At 39.1% G+C, this 21,416-nt stretch overlaps 1 protein-coding gene across 2 annotated transcripts in view; it reads right to left on the bottom strand.

The window, feature by feature from the left end:
* The window catches only part of BRAF (B-Raf proto-oncogene, serine/threonine kinase), an 89,162-nt gene that overhangs the window by 49,112 nt on the left and 18,634 nt on the right, over positions 1-21,416 (bottom strand). For both annotated transcript variants that reach the window (XM_052790880.1, XM_052790881.1), the window contains exon 3: positions 11,510-11,773. In XM_052790880.1, coding sequence (XP_052646840.1) covers positions 11,510-11,773 — 264 coding nt within the window. The remainder of the gene's footprint in view (positions 1-11,509; positions 11,774-21,416) is intronic.

Here is a 21,416-nt window from a genome sequence, read left to right as displayed (position 1 = left end):
CTAAATATGTTTTGTAACAGTTACCACCTAGGAATTCATGCTACTGAATTAGGAGATCTGTTTCCAAATTCTAATTGCTAACAGTTTTCTTTTTAAAAGATTTGTAGATCAGAAAAGGTTTGTTTTTATAACAATTTGAAAGTTGATTCAATTTTCAAAAGCAAAGAGCATGAAAGAGTGTGGGCTATACAATACTAAGGGATAGTACAGAAGCTGCCAATACAGACTGCAAGATGTGTCCAGTGTGTAGCTTAATAACATACCAGAGAAAGTAATATACTCGTGCATCTTCAATCAGGCAAGTAGTGATTCAGGAAGACACCAAAACACATGTTCAACTTTGCAAATGTGAAGTTCCAAGGAAATGAATGAAAATTATTCCAGATTCCAAAAATTCTCAGTCTTACTACCTAGACAAATTAAACAGAACTATAGCACTTAATTTCCTCATTTCTTTTACTCATGTAAACTATTTCTATGGACAGTAAGTATTCATAACAACATTGCTGATATATATTTAGTACTGCAGCCACAAGCATTTAAGCAATGCATAATAAATCATTTATTTCTGTAAATCAGGTCATTCCTGATTCAGTAAGAAATTCAGGGCTACATCCCTAAATAACTCTTACATCACTTTTCTAACATCAGAGTAGAAACTGGCATAGTCTCAGTAAGTTAAAAATGCTTCCTTACACCAGTTCAGTTTCCAGTATTTTACAGCAATGAAGAGACTGAAGAGACTGAGAGGCCCTTCAAAAATCAATGTAAAGGTATTCTCTGAAAGTGGAGAGGCCGGACAACTCTGAATATCTAGTCTTATAGTTCTCAAAACTAGTCAGCTGGTTCCGTTTTTTCCTCAGCCTAGCACTGTATTTCAGCTCACTTTAGCCAAGTGTTATGTATATATGTAAGGTATGTGTAACATACCTTAGAGCTTCAGAAAAATTCTAAACAGTGAAAGAGTACTGGGTACAACAGTGAGAATATTCCAAGTAGTATGGATTTTGAAATATCACTTCAAAGTACTGAATTACTTACCTCAACACATACAGCTTGAAAGATCACACTTTTTTTCCCCCTGGTACCTATATGACTAAAAATGCCAGCAACACGCTCACAGAATTCAATGTGTTGGGAGGAAAATAAGCTAAGCTATCTTTCTGCCAGATAACTAGTTTTGCCTTCCAACATGTTAGGCTTTATGGTAAAAATCGAAACATGAGATCCACATTTAGTTTCTCATTTTAGGTATGAAGGACAAATGTTTACCCAAATCAGTCAGCCACTTGTTACAGCACTTAGAGATAAAATTAAACCCCTCCGTGGCAAAAAGGACATAAGATGATACTAAACATCACATCCTCTATAAAATGAAGAACGTGCCTTTCAGACACTGTTGTTCTGGATTTCAGGGCATGAAACTCTGACTGATTTCCAGAAGAAAGCAGCATTTAATAATATACATTCTTAATGGACCACATTAGTAAGACAAATAGGAGACAACTCCATTGCATTAAATCTTGTTTCCAAGGGAAGCTGGACAGAATTTACCCATTTTACAAAGCTGTTACCATTCCATCAAATGCATCCCATTTAACTTGCAAAGACATCAGTTACCAGCACCCACTCACACCTCCAATGCAATTAAGGGGTACTCATTTGTAGAACACAATGGACTGATTTATGTCAATACAGAAATATTAGCTTACAAGTACACCATCCCTAAACCACACTGGATCAAACCTGCTGTGCCTAGTCAACAGCAGCTTCCACCCTACCATTTTTCAAGCTTTTGAGGGACAGCTCCCAAACTCTGTTCAGAAGAGCACTGATTATTTGTAAGGTGATAGTAGACAGCAGGATCACCATCTTAAAATTTTAGTTAGGGTGAATACCAGTGCCAGAAGTTGTGAAGATTGATAGTGACCCACTAACAAAAAAAAGTTTGGAAAATACGGCTTTAGACTTCAGACGTGAGAGAAATGCTCATCTAGAAAAATATCTGTAGCCACTATATAGGAATCAAAACCCAGGACCTTGAGGTTTCTGTTCAAGTGACAAAAAAGTCAGCTGGCTGCTCTCCAAACCAAAACCCAAATGCATTAGAAATTTAAGTTACAAAACAGTTTAAATACCTCCTTCTAATAGGTCAGACCCAGAGACCAGTTGCATAGTATCCTGTCTCAGATGATCACAGTCCAAATGCTTTAAAGGCAGGGGGGCAAGAAACTGTACCACAGAAGGGCTAGAATTCACATCGCTCTCTAAACTGTTGCAACTGATCCTAAAAACAAACGGGCACTTTCATCTCCAGGTAGTATACACATTCTCTACAAACCTTAAAGCTTTGGTTGGTTAGTTTACTTAAACAACACAAGAAGCTATGCATTTAAGTATGACTTACTAGACAGGGAATTAAAACGTTTCTTCCAATTATTTTCAAATTTGTGACTCGCATTCCATTTCATCGAGTGGCTGCCTAGCACATCATGAGGTAAAGGAAACACTCCAAACAATATTTTTCTCTGTCATTCATTACTTTCTATAGACTTTCCATCTCTTAAGAAATCACTAAGCTCTCCTTACTTGAATATTCTAAAAAAGCAGTGATCCATTTGCACAAGGCATTCCAGATGACAAGCCATCGATTTTATAATGGCAAGTTTTCAATAGTTTGACTTTGCAATCTAAGACTGTGTGTCAATAAAACTGAAGTAGATTAGATTATTCTCTTTTCAACACATACTACTTTGAATTTATCCAGCATTGAGTTTAGCCCATGTGGTGGGTTAATCCCAGCAGGTAGCTAAGCACCACCCAGCTGCTTGCTCACTCCCCCCTCAGTGGGATGGGGGAAGAGAATTAGAAGGACAAAAGCAAGAAAACTCCTGGGTCGAGATAAAGACAATTTAAAAAGTGAAGGGAAGAAATTTTCCTAGTGATGCAGAAAAATCACTCAGCACCAGCAGAGTGATGCCCAGCCAGTCCCTGAGCAATAGCAACTTTGGAAAAACTCCCCTCGATTTTATTGCAGAGGATGATGTTATATGCCACGGAACATCCCTTTGGTCAGTTGGGGTCAGCTCTCCCTGCTGTGCCCCCTCCTCAGCCTACTTGCTGGGAGAAGCAGTGGGAACAGGGAAGGCTTGACCCTGTGCAAGCACTGCTCAGCAACAGCTAACACACTGCTGTGTTATCAGCACTGTTTTGGTCATCAGTCTAAAACAGCACCATATGAGCTGCTGTTAAGAAAATTAACTCCACTCAAGCAAGACCCCGGTACAGTCTGCTGTAGCACTACTGTTCACCTTGCTTCACTAAACACCTCCCAAAGACGCATTCTTCAGGCTTTCCTAGACATGAAGGACTTACTCATGGCAGCTGTAAAGTTGTATTTCATTGTACAGCTCCTGCAATGTAATAAAATTTTGTTTGCTTATTGACAGACTAACAGAGGTCTTCCACAGTTAAACTTCTTCCCAATGAAAACTGGTAATTTAGTCTCTAATTTGATTTTCCCTTTCAGCAGTAGGACAGGTAGGCCAACAGTTCTCCCCAATGTTCTAAGAATTAAAAACAAAAAACCAAACAAAAAAACCAGAAATGTATCAGGTAAAGCTTACTTGAAAGTAAGCTACTGCTTACTTCATTCTACCAGTCTGTTCATATGATGCATAAAATTCCAAAACATGCAGATACATTCACCAAGCATCCATTGGCACAGGCTACAAATAAACTCCATTTCTGCTGCATGTTTGATATGACATGAGAATTTTTAATTGTTTTGATTAGAAAAACCTAATCATGTTAAACCAGGTGTGTAATTAGAAGCAAGAAACTAGCTTATTCAGCCACCTGAACATCCCTTCTCTGAATTTTCCTTATAGCTGACAGGTGAAACTGGTAGGACAGCTTGAATGCCTGTAGAAATCCAGTGCTTACTGGTAAGCTTCAGGCACAAACTCACAGCATAAACTCCAGAAAGTAAGATGCAAATCTTAAGTCAAAAGAAATGCATCAAGTAATGATTTAAAAACAGAACATTTGAAGGAGCCCAGTTGTGCATGCATGATGAATTAATTTATGCTAAGAATTTAGGCAGGGTAAAAATATCTGATTCTTCCAGCCTTCATGACTGCAGAGAAGACCACATGATTGCTTGTCTAATTAAGACAGATGTACTAATTAATGAAGGTGTGACAAGAGTGAGAAACCTGAAGAGTTGTCCCCATGCACAGCATTCACAACCCTGTTCAGTTTCTGTACATCTTAAAAATACAAATTCTCCCTTTGAAAAGTCCAGTCTCACATTTGCATTTTGAGAACTTTCATGAACTTTCTAATACATATATCTATGACACTTATATGAAGCATATCAACACATAATAAAGTGGAAAATAACTTTAATGGCCCAAATTTATGTTGAGTTTTCACACAAATCGCCTCTAATTACTCTTAAACTTAGAAAAAGCAAAACAAAGAACCACCAAAACCACACACAATCTTCTATAGTTGAACACAGAAGAAAAGGAAACTTTTTTTTACCGAAGTATTACTTTTGGTTTAGAAGCTGCCATAGGAAGCTTTTAGACCTCATGGTGGGTGAAAACACACAATGATTTGATCCTATCCAGAATCTGCAGACAGCTGAAGTACTTGGAGGCTGCTAAGCTTTCCCAAAGCAGGAACAGCATCTGCTCCTCTTCCCCCCCCCCCCTTTTCTCCTAGTTCCACTGTCACTACTCAGACCACTACGGATGGAAATGAAATTCAAAACTACCCAATCCACTCCTTGTTCATGCTCACAGAAAGAGAGCACATGCTGGAGCTGTGAGAAAGGACCCCTATAAATTCACAGAGCAGAGCAGCAGAGACTCCTTACCACCCTTACAGCTGATGGTCAGAGGACATGAAGCAAACATCTCTAGAAGCTAGCAGTGTGTGGCAGACAGCAACAGGTTACATACAGATTAAGAGCAAGAACCATCACCACCTGATGCCTTTCAACTCCCCATCATTTCTTACACCTAGCCACCAGTTTTTTCTAACTTTCCATGTTCAAGCATACCAGCATTCAGGGCTGCTCATTTGCTTTCAGACTGTTTCTTTCCACACTGTAAGTACTTGGCTGGAAGAGATTTCTTGGGTAATCAAAATCATTCAGGGCTGCAAATATAAGCAAGTTATATGATCTTGTTCATAAAGTACTTGAGTTAGAAGCCCCTCCACTCCATTCTCTTCTTTCCTACCAGGCTTCACTACAACATCAGAAACCTCCTAATATTGTTCCTAAGTTATGACTAGTTTTAGCCATTTGTTGTTGTACCAGGCCTTGTATTAAATGGCTTTTGTCAGAAGCCTTTATTCCTCCAATATAAAGTATAGAGAGCTAGCATGTAGCAGATTTAAAGAGCAACATGGAACATGATTACTCACACCACAAATAATCATGCCCATGGAATTCCTTACCACAAGACACAAACTTCTAGTATCCATAGTGTATTTAATGGTTTAATGGAGACTGGATGGAGGGTTACCACATAGAAAACACTTAAACTCATAAAATTCCTGGGTGACAAATAGCACAAATTTGGAAGACAACTCGGGGAAAATATCACACATGCCTGCCTCATTCTTGTACTCTTTCACGGCGACAGAGATACACTCCAGATACATCCGCAAAATATTTATTCCACCCAAGGTCTCAGAACACTTTCCTGCAAGGGACCAGCCACAAGCGATGTGCCACAGGAAACCTGTCTAGAAAGTCTTACTAATGTTTTAAGGTTTACAGTAACCAAGCAACCTAATAGGTGAAATTCATAAATAATTTTAACTGTGTTGTCAACTTTTATAAAGGAAGGCAAAAATTGCAACAGTCCTTGCAACTGAGAATGGGGATTTTTTCCTTATCCCAAACCTACCAGTTTCAAATTGGTAGTCCCAAAGACATGCAAAAGATACTTTACCCAGGTGCTCAAAAAACAATACCCCCCCAAAATCTCAAAGAAAAATAAATAAATAAAATATAATAATAATAATAATAATAATAATAATAATAATACAATCACACTACTAGAAGCAATCCACCAAAATGCTTAAATCTTGTTCTATATGCAAATACCATATTCCTGTAATCTTTACACTCGTAGAAAGCTGTTTATGCTCATTGCCTGGAACTCCTCCTCTTCATTTCATTTTCAACTTTTTCACTGTCTTCTGCCTCTTACATTAAACTGAAGTTACCCTACTGAGATCTTTAATGACTTCTTCCCATACCTCTGGATCAGTTGTTAATCCTCATTCTCCTTGGATTACTACCCCTCCCCAACAACCAGCTGTGTGCCTCCTTCCATTCATTTGTACGAGTATCTTCTGTTTCTTTTCTCTCTCTGCTTGCACCTTCAATCATATAATCATGTAATTTGGAAAAAAAAAAATCCTAATCCACAACACAATTATCTAAGTATCCCACAAGGTTGTATTCTCTTCTGGCTCCATGCATTCTCTCAGAAATCTCATCGGTAAATGTAACCTCTGCTTTTATGCTGACACACTACCATCCACTTCCCATTCAAGACCATCTCCCTTTCACCAAAACCAAGTTTCAGCATCTAACAATCTCGCAGACTTCTAGCAGCCAGCTCGAGGTCAGAGCTCTTACATCCCTCTCCCATCCAAAAGCTCTCCTTTAATTAGCAGTTTTGTTACTATCCACCCCACAGCCATTTAGATCCTTAACCCAAACAAGCTTTAAACTTATTTTTTCCTTACATTCTCCCCACCCACAGTTTGGGTAAGCCTCATCAATTTGTTCTGCAAAATAACTGACAATCTCTGGCAGACTTTTACCATCTTGCACTTTTATTATTTCAACATCCTTCTCTGGCCTAGAACAAAACAAAACAAGAAAACCCACACAGACTTATCGTGGTCACATCTATGTAGGATGCTTCTCCAAAGGACATTTAACTTGCCAGTTGAATGATGCCACTGAGGAAAGACAAAGTATACGTATTTCAGACATTTATCTCTCTGCATTATGGGGATAAACTTGGGTTTGCTTTCAGAAAAGTTACATTCTAAGCCTGCTGTGTGGCCGGCTGAATCAAGATGCCGACTTCAACTGCTAACTGATCAGCAGCAGTAGGCTTCGCCACTCACTCGCTACACTTTCAAGGAAGCACCTTCATGCCATTCCGGACATTAGGAAAAATTTTTTATCCAGCACTCTGCTTTATGATGGCACCTACAAAGAAACTTGAAATTAGCTACACTCCCTATGCACCAAAATCACACTGATCAATGTGGTCTTATTTCTTTGTACTCCATCAGTTTCCTCACATAGTATTTCTAGTTGGAGCCAGCTCAGATGTATTTGCCTGATCCTACACACAAACAATACTACTAATAAACAAAAAACAGAGACAACTCTCAAGTAACAAGGCAGTTGCTAGTCAAAAATGTAAGCATCTCCCCCCCACTCCCCGCCACCGCCATTTCCTGCATTTTTAACAGCTCTAAACAAGTACCAGAAGGCTGTTGTAGTACTTGGGACCACTTCAGAGTACAATCAAAGATACATGAGGAGGGTAGTTCTCCATTACCAATTTAATTCCAGTCACTTTAAATTAAGTCAGTTTAAGAACTGTCATTGCATTCCCAGATTAAAATATACAAAGACTCCCTAGTATCTGACAAGATTTCTCGCCTCCTGAAGTGGGTCTGTGGTTGGAGGTAGAGACTGAAAACAGTATTGTGATAGTAAAAAAAGATTTCTTTCAGAAGTAGCTATTAACTGAAAGCAGTTAAGGTTGGGGTGGGGGGAAGCTTGTGGCAACACTGCGACTTTAAGAGCAACTCTCCTTTCCCAGCTACGCTCTTGGTTGTAGGACACATTTTATCCTTACTTTAACAGCCACGTGGAATGGGGACCTGGCAGGGGGAGGCCCTAAGGCAGGTACCATGTATTTTCACAAGGAATCTCCTTCCTACTTCAACCCGCCACATCTGAAGCTATGCTGTATACTTGAAAACCCTAAACCACCATCATGGCTATGTAAGCAAATGGCTCAGTTAATGGGCACAAGTGAGACACCATAAGTCTGGTTTTAAAGCCAGAGGTTATGAAGGAAGACTACGACATGTACAAGACTTCTCTATCCATTGGGAGAACAAAGGAAGTGTACTACAGCAAGTAACCTCAGTATTCACTGAAAACTGCTGGGTAGGTAGCCTATCATCTGACTACTTGCAGTTAAAACTGCACTGTAAGCTGCAATTCCTTCTGAACTGGGTTTGTTTCTGGAATTTCCTTAGTTTTCAACAGACTATGTATAGGATCAATGAATACTGAAAACAGAGTAACTACATTAAGAATCACCATACAAGAAATTCCTGACTTGCTCAGTAACAAGAGCACTGTTTCAAGTTTCAGAGAAATGAACTTCAGCTCCAAGGCTAATAACCCCAACACTTGGAGTTCCTATAAGCACCATCTCCCAGCTCTAAAACAGAGATAATGTACTAGGTCTATTAAAAAGAAAAAAAAAAAAGTTCAACTTAGTAACAGAACTAGATCCAAGCAATGTGTAAAACTGAAGTAAAAAGAAGTCAGCTCTATCCCTGAGCAAAGCTGAACCATTGGTTTGCAGTATCTGCTGACCAGACCTGAGTATGTATTTCCAACTGCTTATTTAGAATAATAATTTCAACCAAAAATGGGTGTCTCCTAGCAGAACTGGAGCTGACTTCCACCTTGCTATACAGTGTATGAAGACAAATCCTGTCAACCTGAGCTTCCAGCCGGCAATCCCATGTGTTGCTCATGCCTCCCTGAATCTGCAAGCATCTGTTTCTTTATGTAAGTGCATGTACAGACACACTTATACCAGATTTGAGACTAAAAGGACGTGCCCCTTCCCTCCACCACTAGCCTGTCTCCTACTCTTTTGTCTGTATCACTTTGGTTTTTTTTTTTCTTAACTACCACAGCATAAGACTACAGATTTTCCTGAAGCTCTACTCTTAGTGTCTCACATTTAGCAAGCTGGAAACAAGCTGCAGGGCTAGACTGGTAAGGCAAATGGTGTTTAGAATCCAGTAGAGAGCTGGAGACAGGAGCAAGAGCCTCTCCCTGACTACACCCAACTTAAACCACATTTGCCTCCCATAGCCAGGAAGGAGCATCTAGATTCGGTGCTGGAAAAAACTCCTATCGCCCTGCTGGCAGTCACTGCGTACTACTGCTAAGTGTTACAATTCCCTCATCAAATGACAGCAGGTCCTCAAGCTAGAAAGTTAACTCTTAGTCAAGACATGGCAACAGACAAGTTGGCATCCTTGCACTTAATCTCTCTGGTTAAATCTACAAGCTCCTAATGAGCATGACTGATACTACAGTATCATAACAGTCATCAAAAACCCCAAAGCTTAGGGATAAAAGTGAGAAGGTATACTAGTCTGGAAAAGCACAGTATCACACATGTTTTTGAACATACCAAGCTGATCTGTTACTGTTACTTAAGAACTTAAAGATGCATCGGTTGCAGACAACCTCTTTTACTTTGGTTAGAATGGATCAGCAACATGCACAAAACCACGTCTCAGATGAGGCAAGACAGTTCTGTACTGGCCCAAAATTGTATCACCTGGCTCACACCGAAATTCAGCTGCCTTTTTCCTAACTTGTAATCAGAATTGCATATTCAGAAATAACTTAAACTTGGTGAAATACACACATTTGAACGTAAAAAAAAAAATTCATTCTTGCCTACAAGTCTGATGTAGTATATTTCATAATTCTGAACTATTCTTTATATAAAATGATTCCTTCAAAAGCAAAACAGAGCTTAGACTTGAGACAAGCCTTACCACACCTCTGATAAAAGGATTGAGAAGGAGATGAAAAAGAGGAGAGGGAAAGGAGCAGAACAGCAATATTGCAGATGAGGAGAAAAGAGTAGAAATATACTACACGGCTTAGAGAACGAGAGAACACACAGCAGAGACAGAAAAGAAAATGCACAGAACAATCTAGGAAGCAATATGCTTGACCCATTGTAGGAAAGAAACAAAAACAACTTGTGGGACAGCCCCATCACAGGGGCTGCAGCTACAACAGCCACACAGGGTGGGATAGAAGACATGAAGAAACCAGAGTCTCTCCAAATTTCAGCATGGGTGGTACTACGTGCCTAGCCATACCTCACAGGCAGACAACAAAATCACCTTGCTTAACACTGTACATCTGCACAGTGGTCACAGTTTATATTAAACCCCCATTCTCTAGGTCAAAACCCAAATACTACCATCAATCTTTAGTGGTATCTTTAACAATTAAGCAATATTAAAAAAAAAAAATCAGATGAAAACAACCACCCTTTTAATCTGTTGCTCCCACTATAAGTTTTATGATCTCTTTTGTTTGGTGGGTCAGGGGGAGGGAGGGATGGAAGGAAAGCGGCAGGGGAAGGGAGAGGACATGTTCCCAATGCCCAGGACTACTCAGTTTAGGTTTTCTTCTCTCTGCCAGCAACCCAGTTTCCACAGGCAGTCACAGTCCAGTGACAGCCAATACCTGACCGACTGCTATGAAAAGCACTGGTTTCACATGGACGCTGGCTGTGCTATCCATTCATTTCCCACTTTCTCTGGATCCACAGCTCCCCTGCAAAACAGTGCCTAGACTATGGCTTGTCAGTAATTTCATGCATCACAGTTTGCAGTGTATTATTCTAAAGCACGTATCAAGGCTCTTCAGTTGGCAGCTCTTAATCGATAAAAAATTTCTGCCTATAACAGACAATTAAATAGCCAGCAAAAAGTGTCAACTCTTCTTCCATGACTCCAGGAATCACTGTAACATTGTCAAAACTGATAAACACTTGTTTTTGAGCAGTTTGCAGGCAACACTTCTTGCCCCTCCCCTAGCCAGTTCTCTACACAGGGCTTGATAGCATCAGGGTCCCAACATGAAACACTCACCACAGTGAGTGGGGAGGAAAAGAAAAAAAAGAAACTAAGTGATTCTGTGCAGCCCTCCTTAGCTGCGTGCTTGCTCTAAAGCATTCACTGCTGCTAGTAACTTTGACAACATGGAAAATACTTACTTTCCCCCATCTTGCCCTGCTAAACTAATCAATAATTTTGTATAATACAAGAACCAGAGCCTCCTGCCCCCTCCTAACCACTGTACAATGGTAGATTACTATTTATCTGAGAAAGGCAATTCGAGAAAAATATTTCTTGAGGTATCTTCATTGTTACAAAACTCCTTAAAGTTTTGTATTCTGTATTATTGCTATAATGGACATCTTTGTATTAATCTTGTAGAAAACATTCAACATATCAAAACAACTGAGTGCCGCAGAGCACAAATAGTGATCGTACGACCTCTTTGACCTTCACAGGTATTTTTTCAGCTCCTAAATTAACTTTTGCATACAGAGAGAGAGAGATACAGGAAATACTGAGGTTACAAGTATGTGAGTAGAAACTGACTCACCACAGTCCTTTGCTTGTTGGGCAGGAAGACTCTAACAATAGGCTTCTGTGGAGACTTAGGGTTATTCCGTGACATATCAGCAGGGTTTTGATAAACCGAAAGGGATGAAGGTGCTACAGAGAGGCTAGAGGACGAAGATGATGCAACTGTGTCTGTTGAAGCCGAACTGGAGACAGAGAAATCCGTTCCATTCCCCATGGATTCCAGTAACTGCTGTTCTCTCTGCTGTAGCGCATCTAGTTTGCTGGTGTACTCTTCATAGGCCTGTGAAAGAGCAGGAGCTGTTTTAATGCTGTAGTAGCCTCAGACAAAAACCGAAATCTAAATTCAGAATGAACATGAAACAAAACGCATTCTAAACTAATTCAAATTTCCCAGTAATACGAACAAAATGGTCTGGTGAAATTTTTCAGTAGGACACAAAGAAGAAATGGCTTTCAATTCATTATGTTAAAACTTCTGAACCGACAACTAATTTTTTAATAGATTAAATGGATAAGTGCATAAAAGAAATCGTAAGTCACAGTTTCAAAGCACCTGCACTAAACAGTCTAATTCAGAACTACTTTAAAGACGACCACAATCTTTAATAAATGTTGTCAGCTGCATTGCCAAATTACTGTGCCACAGCTAAATTTATCATTCTTTTGCAATGACAGCTAACTACATCTAATGCAATAACTAAGAGAAAGCTGAAATCTGCTTTTTAACATCTGTATCAGACAACTCACCTAGCCCATTGTTTAGCATCCTTCAGCTCTGGCACCATCTTTTCATACCAGACGGTACAAAAAACTTTATTTCAGTTAGAACACAACTAAGTTTTCCCTGTTACAAAGTCATCCATAAACATGTAAAAGTGACCCTTTGGAAGACTTTTTTAATGTCTGTATAAGATTAATTCTATTTTCTACCAAGTTTATGTAAAACCTGATTACACACTGATCAAGTTTCTTAAACAAACAAAAAAAATCCAGTAACATTAAATTTGCCCATTAAGTTTTTATTAAATGTAGCCAAGTTAAACATTGCCAAACTCTATAATACAAATACATAATTGGTATATATTTTTGTTTAAAGTTTGTTTCCATCAACTTTGTCTTTATAACAAGAAAAGTTTGATCTGTATCCAAGTATCAGAATTATTTCTTCAGCACATAAATTAGTACAGAGTACCTTCAAAAATCTGAATCAGTTAAGGAACACGTGTTTCATGCTACATAAGCATGTCAGTGTTAACCAAGGACATGTTAGACCTTTACAGACAAGAAGAAACAAAGATCTTACAAACCTAACATCTAAGCAGTAGGGAACAGAATTTTCTACTTAGCTCTCCAGCAAGACCAAGATCTATGCCAAGCTGCATACATTTTCAATGCCACAAAAGATATTCATGTTAGGGAAAGATTTTTTACTTTTTTTTTTTTAATTTGCTTTCCTCAAGTTTTCTGTGCATAATGTGTTGCTAATTAAAGTTATAGGAGAATTGAACCGAGCAAAAAGTCTGCAGGGTCTACATGTGAAAAAAAAAATCAAAGTTAAGAGAAAAAATAACCAGCATTCAGTAGTGCTGCCACAAATACTACATTTTACTATGAATTTATTTCTCTGGGTTGTACATGCAGGTTCAACAAAACCAGCCTGGGTTAGGTGAGTAAACAGCGGTTGGCCCCTTGCTTTTTATGAAGGTTTAGCATCCCCCAGGATGGACCCATGTTAAAAATTTGTGTCATCATCCCTACAGTGTTAACAAAGAGAATGATAATTTGACACAAAAATGACTAAGAAAAAAAAGCATTTTAAAGAATGGCAGTGAACATCACAATTTCAAACTTTAAATTTTATGGGTTCCATTTTTAATAAATGGACATAAGTTGCAGGAAACTGAGAACTACTACTTACTATTATTTTAAATACTGAAGACATCTAGCATTTCACAAATAGACCCCAAACTCAGAGACTTAAAACCAAAACATTTTCACTCTAGCCCAATTCTACTGTCAAAAGTAAATTGAAAGGTTACCCAATTACAAATAATGGCATTTTTTGGCTGTACAGTAACACAAACGTGTGTCTCCTACTTCCAGGATCAACGTTTCATGTAAATTCCAGTAAAAGCCCTGTGTCTCAAGAATTATTTTCAGTAAACAAAAAGTAAGAATCATAAACTGTTACCATTTCACCAATACTTTTCTAAATACTTACTTCCTTTTCTCATGAACATTGCAAAATATTATTTGAACACATGCAACATTACATTGCTTCCGGATACTTGTGGGCTTAGTTCCTTCACAAAATTAAACACATCCTTCAAAATACTCAATCCTACAATGTTTACACTGGCAGCTTAATCTGTCACTAATGCAAACTCAAAGTCAAATGATTTATCTTAAGAGAATAAACAATGAGCATGGAAAACTGGGAGCTGCTGCTGGCTTTGGGTTCTATACCATTAAATTCTGCATGAAAAGCTCTATTTTTAATGGAGACAAAAGCTCTCAAGTATTATACTGTTATACTGTTACTCAATGTCATAGCAGAAGATCCCATAATAAAACTTAATGGAACTAGAAATGCATCAGCAGACTTTAAATACATTCTTCTCTTTTAAAAAAATAAATTCTTTTTACAGAGAAGGAGCAACAGTACATGCAGCATTAACAGAATAGCTCCAAAAAATCTCATTGTCACAAAGATTAAGTACTTCGGTGAGACATTGGTTTCAGCTGATGACTAGCACCCATAGTCCTTACACAGCCAACAGCACCAAGTCAAAACACAGAATTATCCCATGTGTTGTGGTTTAACCCCAGCCAGCTACTAAGTACCACACAGCCACTCACTCACTCCCCCCAGCAGGATGGGGGAGAGAATCAGAAAAAAAAACCCAGTAAAACTTGTGGGTTGAGATAAAGACAGTATAATAGGACAGAAAAGGAAGAAAATAATGGTAATAGTAACAACAATAATAATAAAATAATTTGAATATACAAAACAAGTGATGCTCAATGCAATTGCTCACCACTTGTTGGCCGGTGCGCAGTCAGTTCCCAAGCAGCAGCCCCTGGCCAGCTTTGCCCCCAGTTTATATACCAGGCATGATGTCCCATGGTATGGAATACCCCTTTGGCCAGTTTGGGTCAGCTGTCCTGGCTGTGTCCCCTCCCAACTTCTTGTGCCCCTCCAGCCGCCTTGCTGGCTGGGCAGTAGGAGAAGCTGAAAAGTCCTTGACTTGCTATAAACACTACTTAGCAACATCAGTGTGTTATCAACATTATTCTCTTACTAAATCCAAACCACAACACTATACCAGCTACTAGGAAGAAAATTAACTCTATTCCAGCCAAAACCAGGACACCATGGAGTTAAATTGAAAGGGTATTACAAGAGCAAAGCTGACCTATGGCAAGTATTTCTAGCTAAAAGAAAGATTATGCCATAGAGTTGGTCTGTCTACAACAGTGACCTGCAGCAGCAGAGCCATATTAGCAGACAGGCATCAACAGCTACACAAACCTTCAAATCAGTCAAGGCCCTCTGGGTCAACTATAAGGTTGATTTCTAACATTGTTTTTCAAAAACAAACACAAAAGTTCAAAATTAAGTTTGTACAGCATCTACAACGTGAAGAAGATTAAGCTGAACATTCAAGCAATTCATTAAATTAAGGATTTTAAAGGTATTTCAGAAGGAAAAGTTTATGAAATCTAGAATGAAATCCATTCAGTTTACATATTCCCATGAAGAAGTGCATAATGTTCTACAAAAAACCTTAAATCTTACTTTCAGCTTGATAGAGAATCACAGGAGGGGGAAAAAAAAAAAAAAGGTTGGAAGATAACCCTGGAAGTCATCTAGTCCAAAACTTGTTTGACACAGAGATAATTTTTAAGTTCAATCAGGTTGCTCAGGGTCTTGCCAAAGCATGTTTTGAAAGTCTTGAAGGATGAAGACTCCACAGCCTCTGGGCAACCAGTTCCAGGGCTCTAAAACCACTCTCACAATGAAGAATTTTCTCTTGTGAAATTCACTTGATGCTGTCTGTGACATTGCCTCTTCCCTTTTTGCTGTGCTTGTCTGAAAAGAGCCTGGCCCTCTCTTTAGGTTGCAAGACCCTGCAGATTCCTCCTTAGCCTTCTCTTCTCCACTTTAAACACCGCTCGAACGCAGTCACACTAGTGAGTAGATGGGTCCCTCTTTCATGCTGGCTAGGCACTTGCTAACGCAGCCCAGCCTGCAGTTACCGTGCGGATGGGTTACCCACAGCTCAGCTTGTTGCTCGCCAAGCCAGCCGCCGGCCTGCACCCACGGGCAGCCGCCTTGTCGCAGGTGCAAGGTGCCGCATTCGTCTTTGTTGTTGTGCTGCTTCTTGTCATGAGGCTTCTGTTCTTCAACTCCTCCAGCTTGTTCATTAGTTGCAAAAAACCAGACTGTCTTTAATAACACATATTATCCTCAACAAATGTATCTGTTTGTTGTATCGCTACAGGGCTCCCAATTTAGTGTGAATTTACAGCGTTTCACGAAGTTAAAGGAAAAAATATATTTGAAAAGCTGGCTATTAGATTCAAATTGACACACCTTGTCAATCTACACATAACTCTATGGCTATCTAAAATAGAACAAAAAGTTAATTTTAATTATAATGCACATCAGTATGTATGCATAACATAATATAGTCTCTGAGGCTTCAACTAAGTAAAATGTACAAAGGGCTGATAAGCTGCCAAGTCCATCTAAAGCATAGGAAGTTGGCATGTTTATACACAATGTACCTACATGCCATAATACAACTGCTGCTCACTCAGGAGCATCAGAGTTAGTTACTTCTTAAATGTTGCAACCGATTGACAATATAAACATTGACCTCAGAAGTCAACAGAATTTGCATGATGTTACATAGATGTACCAACAGAGTTCTGCTGTCAAGATGATAAGGGATTTTCTCAAAAATGTGTATTTTTGTATTACATATTATTTATATTATATTTGAAATTTGCTTTCTTGGGCCATAACCAGGCTATACATTCTAGTAATAACATCTAAGGAAACAAAAAGCAACAAGTGAAATATTTTTTAAAAAATTAATCTGGGACAAAACCAAGTAGCAAAATACACTTTCTCCTTTTCCCTGCCCCCTACCACATCTGGTTAGAAACCCAGTCTAAACTCAAGCAGACCAACTGGTTTTACCGTTCTGTCTCCCTTCCTCAATCAATATTAGATAAGATCCACATACTGCAAGACTCTTAAAAGCCTAAACCACAGTTTCCTGGTCTTTGAAACTGAGATTGTGTTTCTATTTAAAAGATGTCTGACCTTTTAGGCTGTTGATCAAATGCAAATCCCGCTAAGTTAAATGGGAGCTGAAGATAGACATAACATACGTCAGGATTTCTTCATTTAGTAAGACTCCTAAATCTGTACTTAGTCTAACTTTAGACACTCCAGTTTTGGTCCAACATATTTGATCAGCATCTGTTAGAAGCCTGGTAAAAATCTGAATTTCCCCAGAGAACCACCCCGTTTCCCAGCACCTGTACTCAGGATTAGCATTTTCCTGGAATCCCACAAACAGTCTGAAACAACCTGAGATTCGACACTGAGATCCATTTCAGACTGTATATGCCGGCTGTTGCAGTGAGCATACTTTAGAGCAGCAAAGAGGTAATCTTCTTTAATTTGACCCCCTGCATTGATTCTTCAGATATACAGGAATAAGGAATGAAACACTCTCCTGAAATTCAACAGTGAAACTCTTAAAAATAGCAACAGGAAGGCTGCCGAATAAAATACGTTTAATAGCCCAGGAAAAGAGAAAGCTAGGGGAAAAAAAATAAAAATCACGGTAGTTGGGGACAAACATACCTCTGCCCCCACGATTCTCATTTTAAATTGCTTCCAACAGTAGGAGTAGGAAGGAGGAGGATTCCTTCAGGACAACACTAGAAAGCTAATTGAGTTTTAAAACTTATTTTGATACCACTATCATTCTACCTATGCATTTGTATACTGTTTTATTTTGTGTGGAGTCTGAATAAAAAAAAAGCAGGCAGCTTACTCTTGTAGTGTTAACTGACACAACATACAGGTCCAGGATGCAACTTCACACCAAGTGAGGAACTATTTACATGTGAATGGGCTAATACCGTTCAATTAAGTTCTCACAGATGAAGTGTTCTCTGTACACATAACTATGAGGCAAGGACACAAAATGCATTTTGGAAGTTTAAATAGGTAAGGCCTCCCTGAACAGTCATTAAGAGTCTACAAAGGCTAACAAATCTGATTAAGTCATTTAAGCACAATCTCTCCTTTCTAAGTTTGAACTGACTGCTTTTGACCAGTCTGGATCTGTACAACACATTTCAGTTTGTAAACAGCATTTGTTGCCAACACTAAGTTGAAATGCATAGATCTTTATTCTCCTTTCCCTAACTTAGATTATCCTTTTCATCAGTACTTTGTTGGTAGAGACAAAAAAAATTTAAATAAAATAAATTATTTTGATGGTCATTATAGAAGAATATGCAACTGCATATTTTAAGCATTTTTGCTAACTGAACCCCAGCTTTTCCCAGTATCATAATATTAGACTTCTTCACAGTAAAGATTTCCAATATTTACAATGCTTAGACAAACCCTTAAGAAAAGGGTTTTTCCACAGTGAATCACAAACTGTGTATTTTGGGAAACAGCACTTCAAGGACAGATATAACGCACTAAGAAATTATGTGGGAAGACAAAAATCATTGATGTTTTCAGCTGCTGTGATACAGAGTGCTTCCAAAAAGTGTGGTAAAACCTACCAAGGAGCTCCTGCAGCCTCTTTTCCAGAAGAAAAGAAAAATGCTATTAGTGATATTTCTACATCTACTGAGTCAAGCAGTTATTTTGAATATTTGACAGAGATTTCCAGGAGTCTGTTAGATCTGAGATACATGCTTACACACAGGAGATAGAAAAAGTTAAGAACTAGGATTACCTAAGAAAGAATGTTAGCTATAAGCCATTTTTTATATTTTAATACAGCCATTGCTTGCTACATGTATTATTTCTTCCAGATGGAACAAACAGAAAACTTTTTCTTGTAATCATATTAGAGAACATTGATAAGATTCCTGAAGCTAGTACTATTTATAATAATTAGAAGAAAATTGCATGGTTAATGACAAACGGTCTTTTCTTTCTTCTGTTCGTTTTGTTTCCTACCCCTGTCCCTTACACACACGCCCAGAAGTCTCTCTGCAGCTTTGGTCTCTTTCCTCAGCCTCTACTTTCCTGCCCTGAGAGGAGAGAGACAAGCTACCTGCTGCCCTCCAGCTTCACGCTACATTTTCTACCCTAGGCAGCTGCAAAAAAGGAGCCCACCCAGGCGCGCAGGCTCTACTCCCCCTCCTCTACAGTCACCCTTTTAAGACCATCACTGAGGAGTGATGGGATCAAGGCAGCGAGATATCCCTGAATCCGAGTACCCCATCTTGCAGGAATAATTAAATATATGCTGAATTCAACACAGCACACGTCAATCACTTTTGATATTTCAAGAAATCCATTCCTCTTTCATAGTCAATTGATGAATCCTGAAATGATGGCTGTGACAATAGCTGTCAGTTTTAAAGTTCTTTTGATGTAAAACACATTGAACACCCCCCAGAATTAAAAAAGTGTCTACTACAAAAAAACCCCATTTTGTCTTCTTACTCTTATATGAGCACGGGGGGGGGGGGGGGGGGGGGGGGGGAAGCTTGTTAGCTTCTATTTTCTTGAGCAACTGTAACTAAGGCATAAATTCCTTTTTATTTTTAAATGAGGTGTATGTTTTATATTCAATGCACAAATAATTTTACTACATCCTTTGCATGCTCAATTTTCAGAATTAATTTTCTTGTTCAATTCTTCAGTTTTCCTTTGCACGCTTCCGCTCCCCCAACCCCTTCCTTTCCACTTATAATTGAAATGCAATTCTGTTGCCAGGTTCCACCACAACTTTACTGGACAGGTCTACAGAGGCAGCTCCTGCACAGAACAGGAGCCAGTGCAAAGAGTGCTGTAAGTTCTGTGAATGTGAGCAGTTAGATGCTTAAGAAATGAAGGATATAAAGCCAGACAGGAGTACAAAAGAACCGAACAAACCCTATTGTACTGAAACTCTACACACCAGAAGATGGATGGATAGCTGTCAAGCTTTTCATAGGTATACAAAAAACCATGGTTTTGCAGAAAGCATTACAATAACAAACTAGATGTTTACAACAGTGAAAGGCAGTATGGGCGAAAGCAAAGTGTTTATTCGCAGGTACTTATCTAACAATAGCTTTGGCTAATTCCAACTTTTGCCAAGAGCTTGCTGATAGCACTCAAGAGATGATCAACAGGCACAATCTACAGAAGCCCTTAAGAGTCACTCACTTTTTATGGAAGATGCAAAGAGATCAGAGCAGCGAGAGGAAACAAAGGGAAGGGTGATGCAGTCCAAGTAGCAGACTAGCAAAATTACCCATACAGATTCTGTGTAAAAGCAGGGCAATATTGCACTTTACAGCCAGAAATGAGACTTCAGCAAAACAACCAAAATATAAAAATCAGAAGAGGATGGACAGACTATAAGTTACATTACCTTCCTGTTCAAGCACTTTGGAGATAGTACACAGACCATAGCATCAAGACCTAGACGTAGCCTGGATGTGAAAGCTTGCAGGGAAAAAGGGGTCACGCATAGAAATCAGTGATGATGCCCAGGTATGGAACTTGAACAACAGGCCCAGTATCGCACAGCAACTCTGTACATATGGAGTTTGCCATTTCTAACGGATGTCAGACAGACAAGTGATCTATTGAATCACTTAAGCTACCCACATGTATTCTACATACTCTCCTGTTCTTTTTATTCATATCAAAACTACTGCGTTTTCTTAGTTCCACATTTCCTAGAAGCAAATGTGTTCTTCCACACTTTATCATACTACATTCAGAGCTTTTTACATATAGCTTTGTCCTTCCATATTGCAACCAGGGTTGTTCTGGTCCTTTTTCTGACAGGTAAAGGAATACAGAAAGTCAAAATGTTAGCTCTAGCAGTGACAGATCAGACTCAGGTAAATTGCTGCAAAGTAAATTCTGACAATAGAAAGCAATCCCTGTTCTTGACCAAGCCAAAAGCAGCCAAAATTTGGGAAAAGGCACAGAAAGGACACACTAGACAACGGCTGCCGGGTTGAAATGAACAGTAAAGGGTAGACGGTAATCTTGCTTCTGACTGTACCAGGTACTCTGTAATATATTTCTTCTTTTTCACACTTTAGTTCTACCACAGGAAATCTACACTCTAAACAAATGACAGGTTTGCAGCATTTAATCCTATTCACTTCAATCAATCCATCTGAGGATGATCTAATCTAAGCTAATGACCATCCAAATAGAAAGTTCCTCTCCTCTCCTCTCTCAGCCCACTGTCTAGGTTCTTGGCTCACAGCTGCAAGCTCTTCCCCTTCCCTAACCTTTAACCACAGCTTTGGGGCTCACTGGACTTCATCATGACCAAGTTCAATCTACTCACAGGATGGCAAACTCATCCAACAAAATCAGAGTATTTTCTTTACAGGTTAGTGATTGGAAGTGGCTTAGTCACTACTAGTACTGCAAGTACCTGAACAAAGGAAGCAGAGGAACCACATAGCAAAGAGCTGGGAAAAACAAGGCTTTTCATTTCAATGACAGCGGGCTCTCTTCACAGGACTCACTGTTTCATGGGATAATTCAACTGAAAAAGCAGCACTGCTTGTCACAAGAACCGCTTCACGATCCAGCACAACTCACTGCAGCAGAGTAACACCTTGCTCCATCTTGCAGGGCTTCCCTACCATGTTGATGAGCCAGAGTTGCAGTTTCCTCTCAGCGGCACATG

The sequence above is a fragment of the Harpia harpyja genome, chromosome 6, assembly GCF_026419915.1.
Source record: "Harpia harpyja isolate bHarHar1 chromosome 6, bHarHar1 primary haplotype, whole genome shotgun sequence".
In the NCBI taxonomy this organism is placed as follows: domain Eukaryota; kingdom Metazoa; phylum Chordata; class Aves; order Accipitriformes; family Accipitridae; genus Harpia; species Harpia harpyja.
This window is presented reverse-complemented; position numbering and strand designations above follow the sequence as displayed.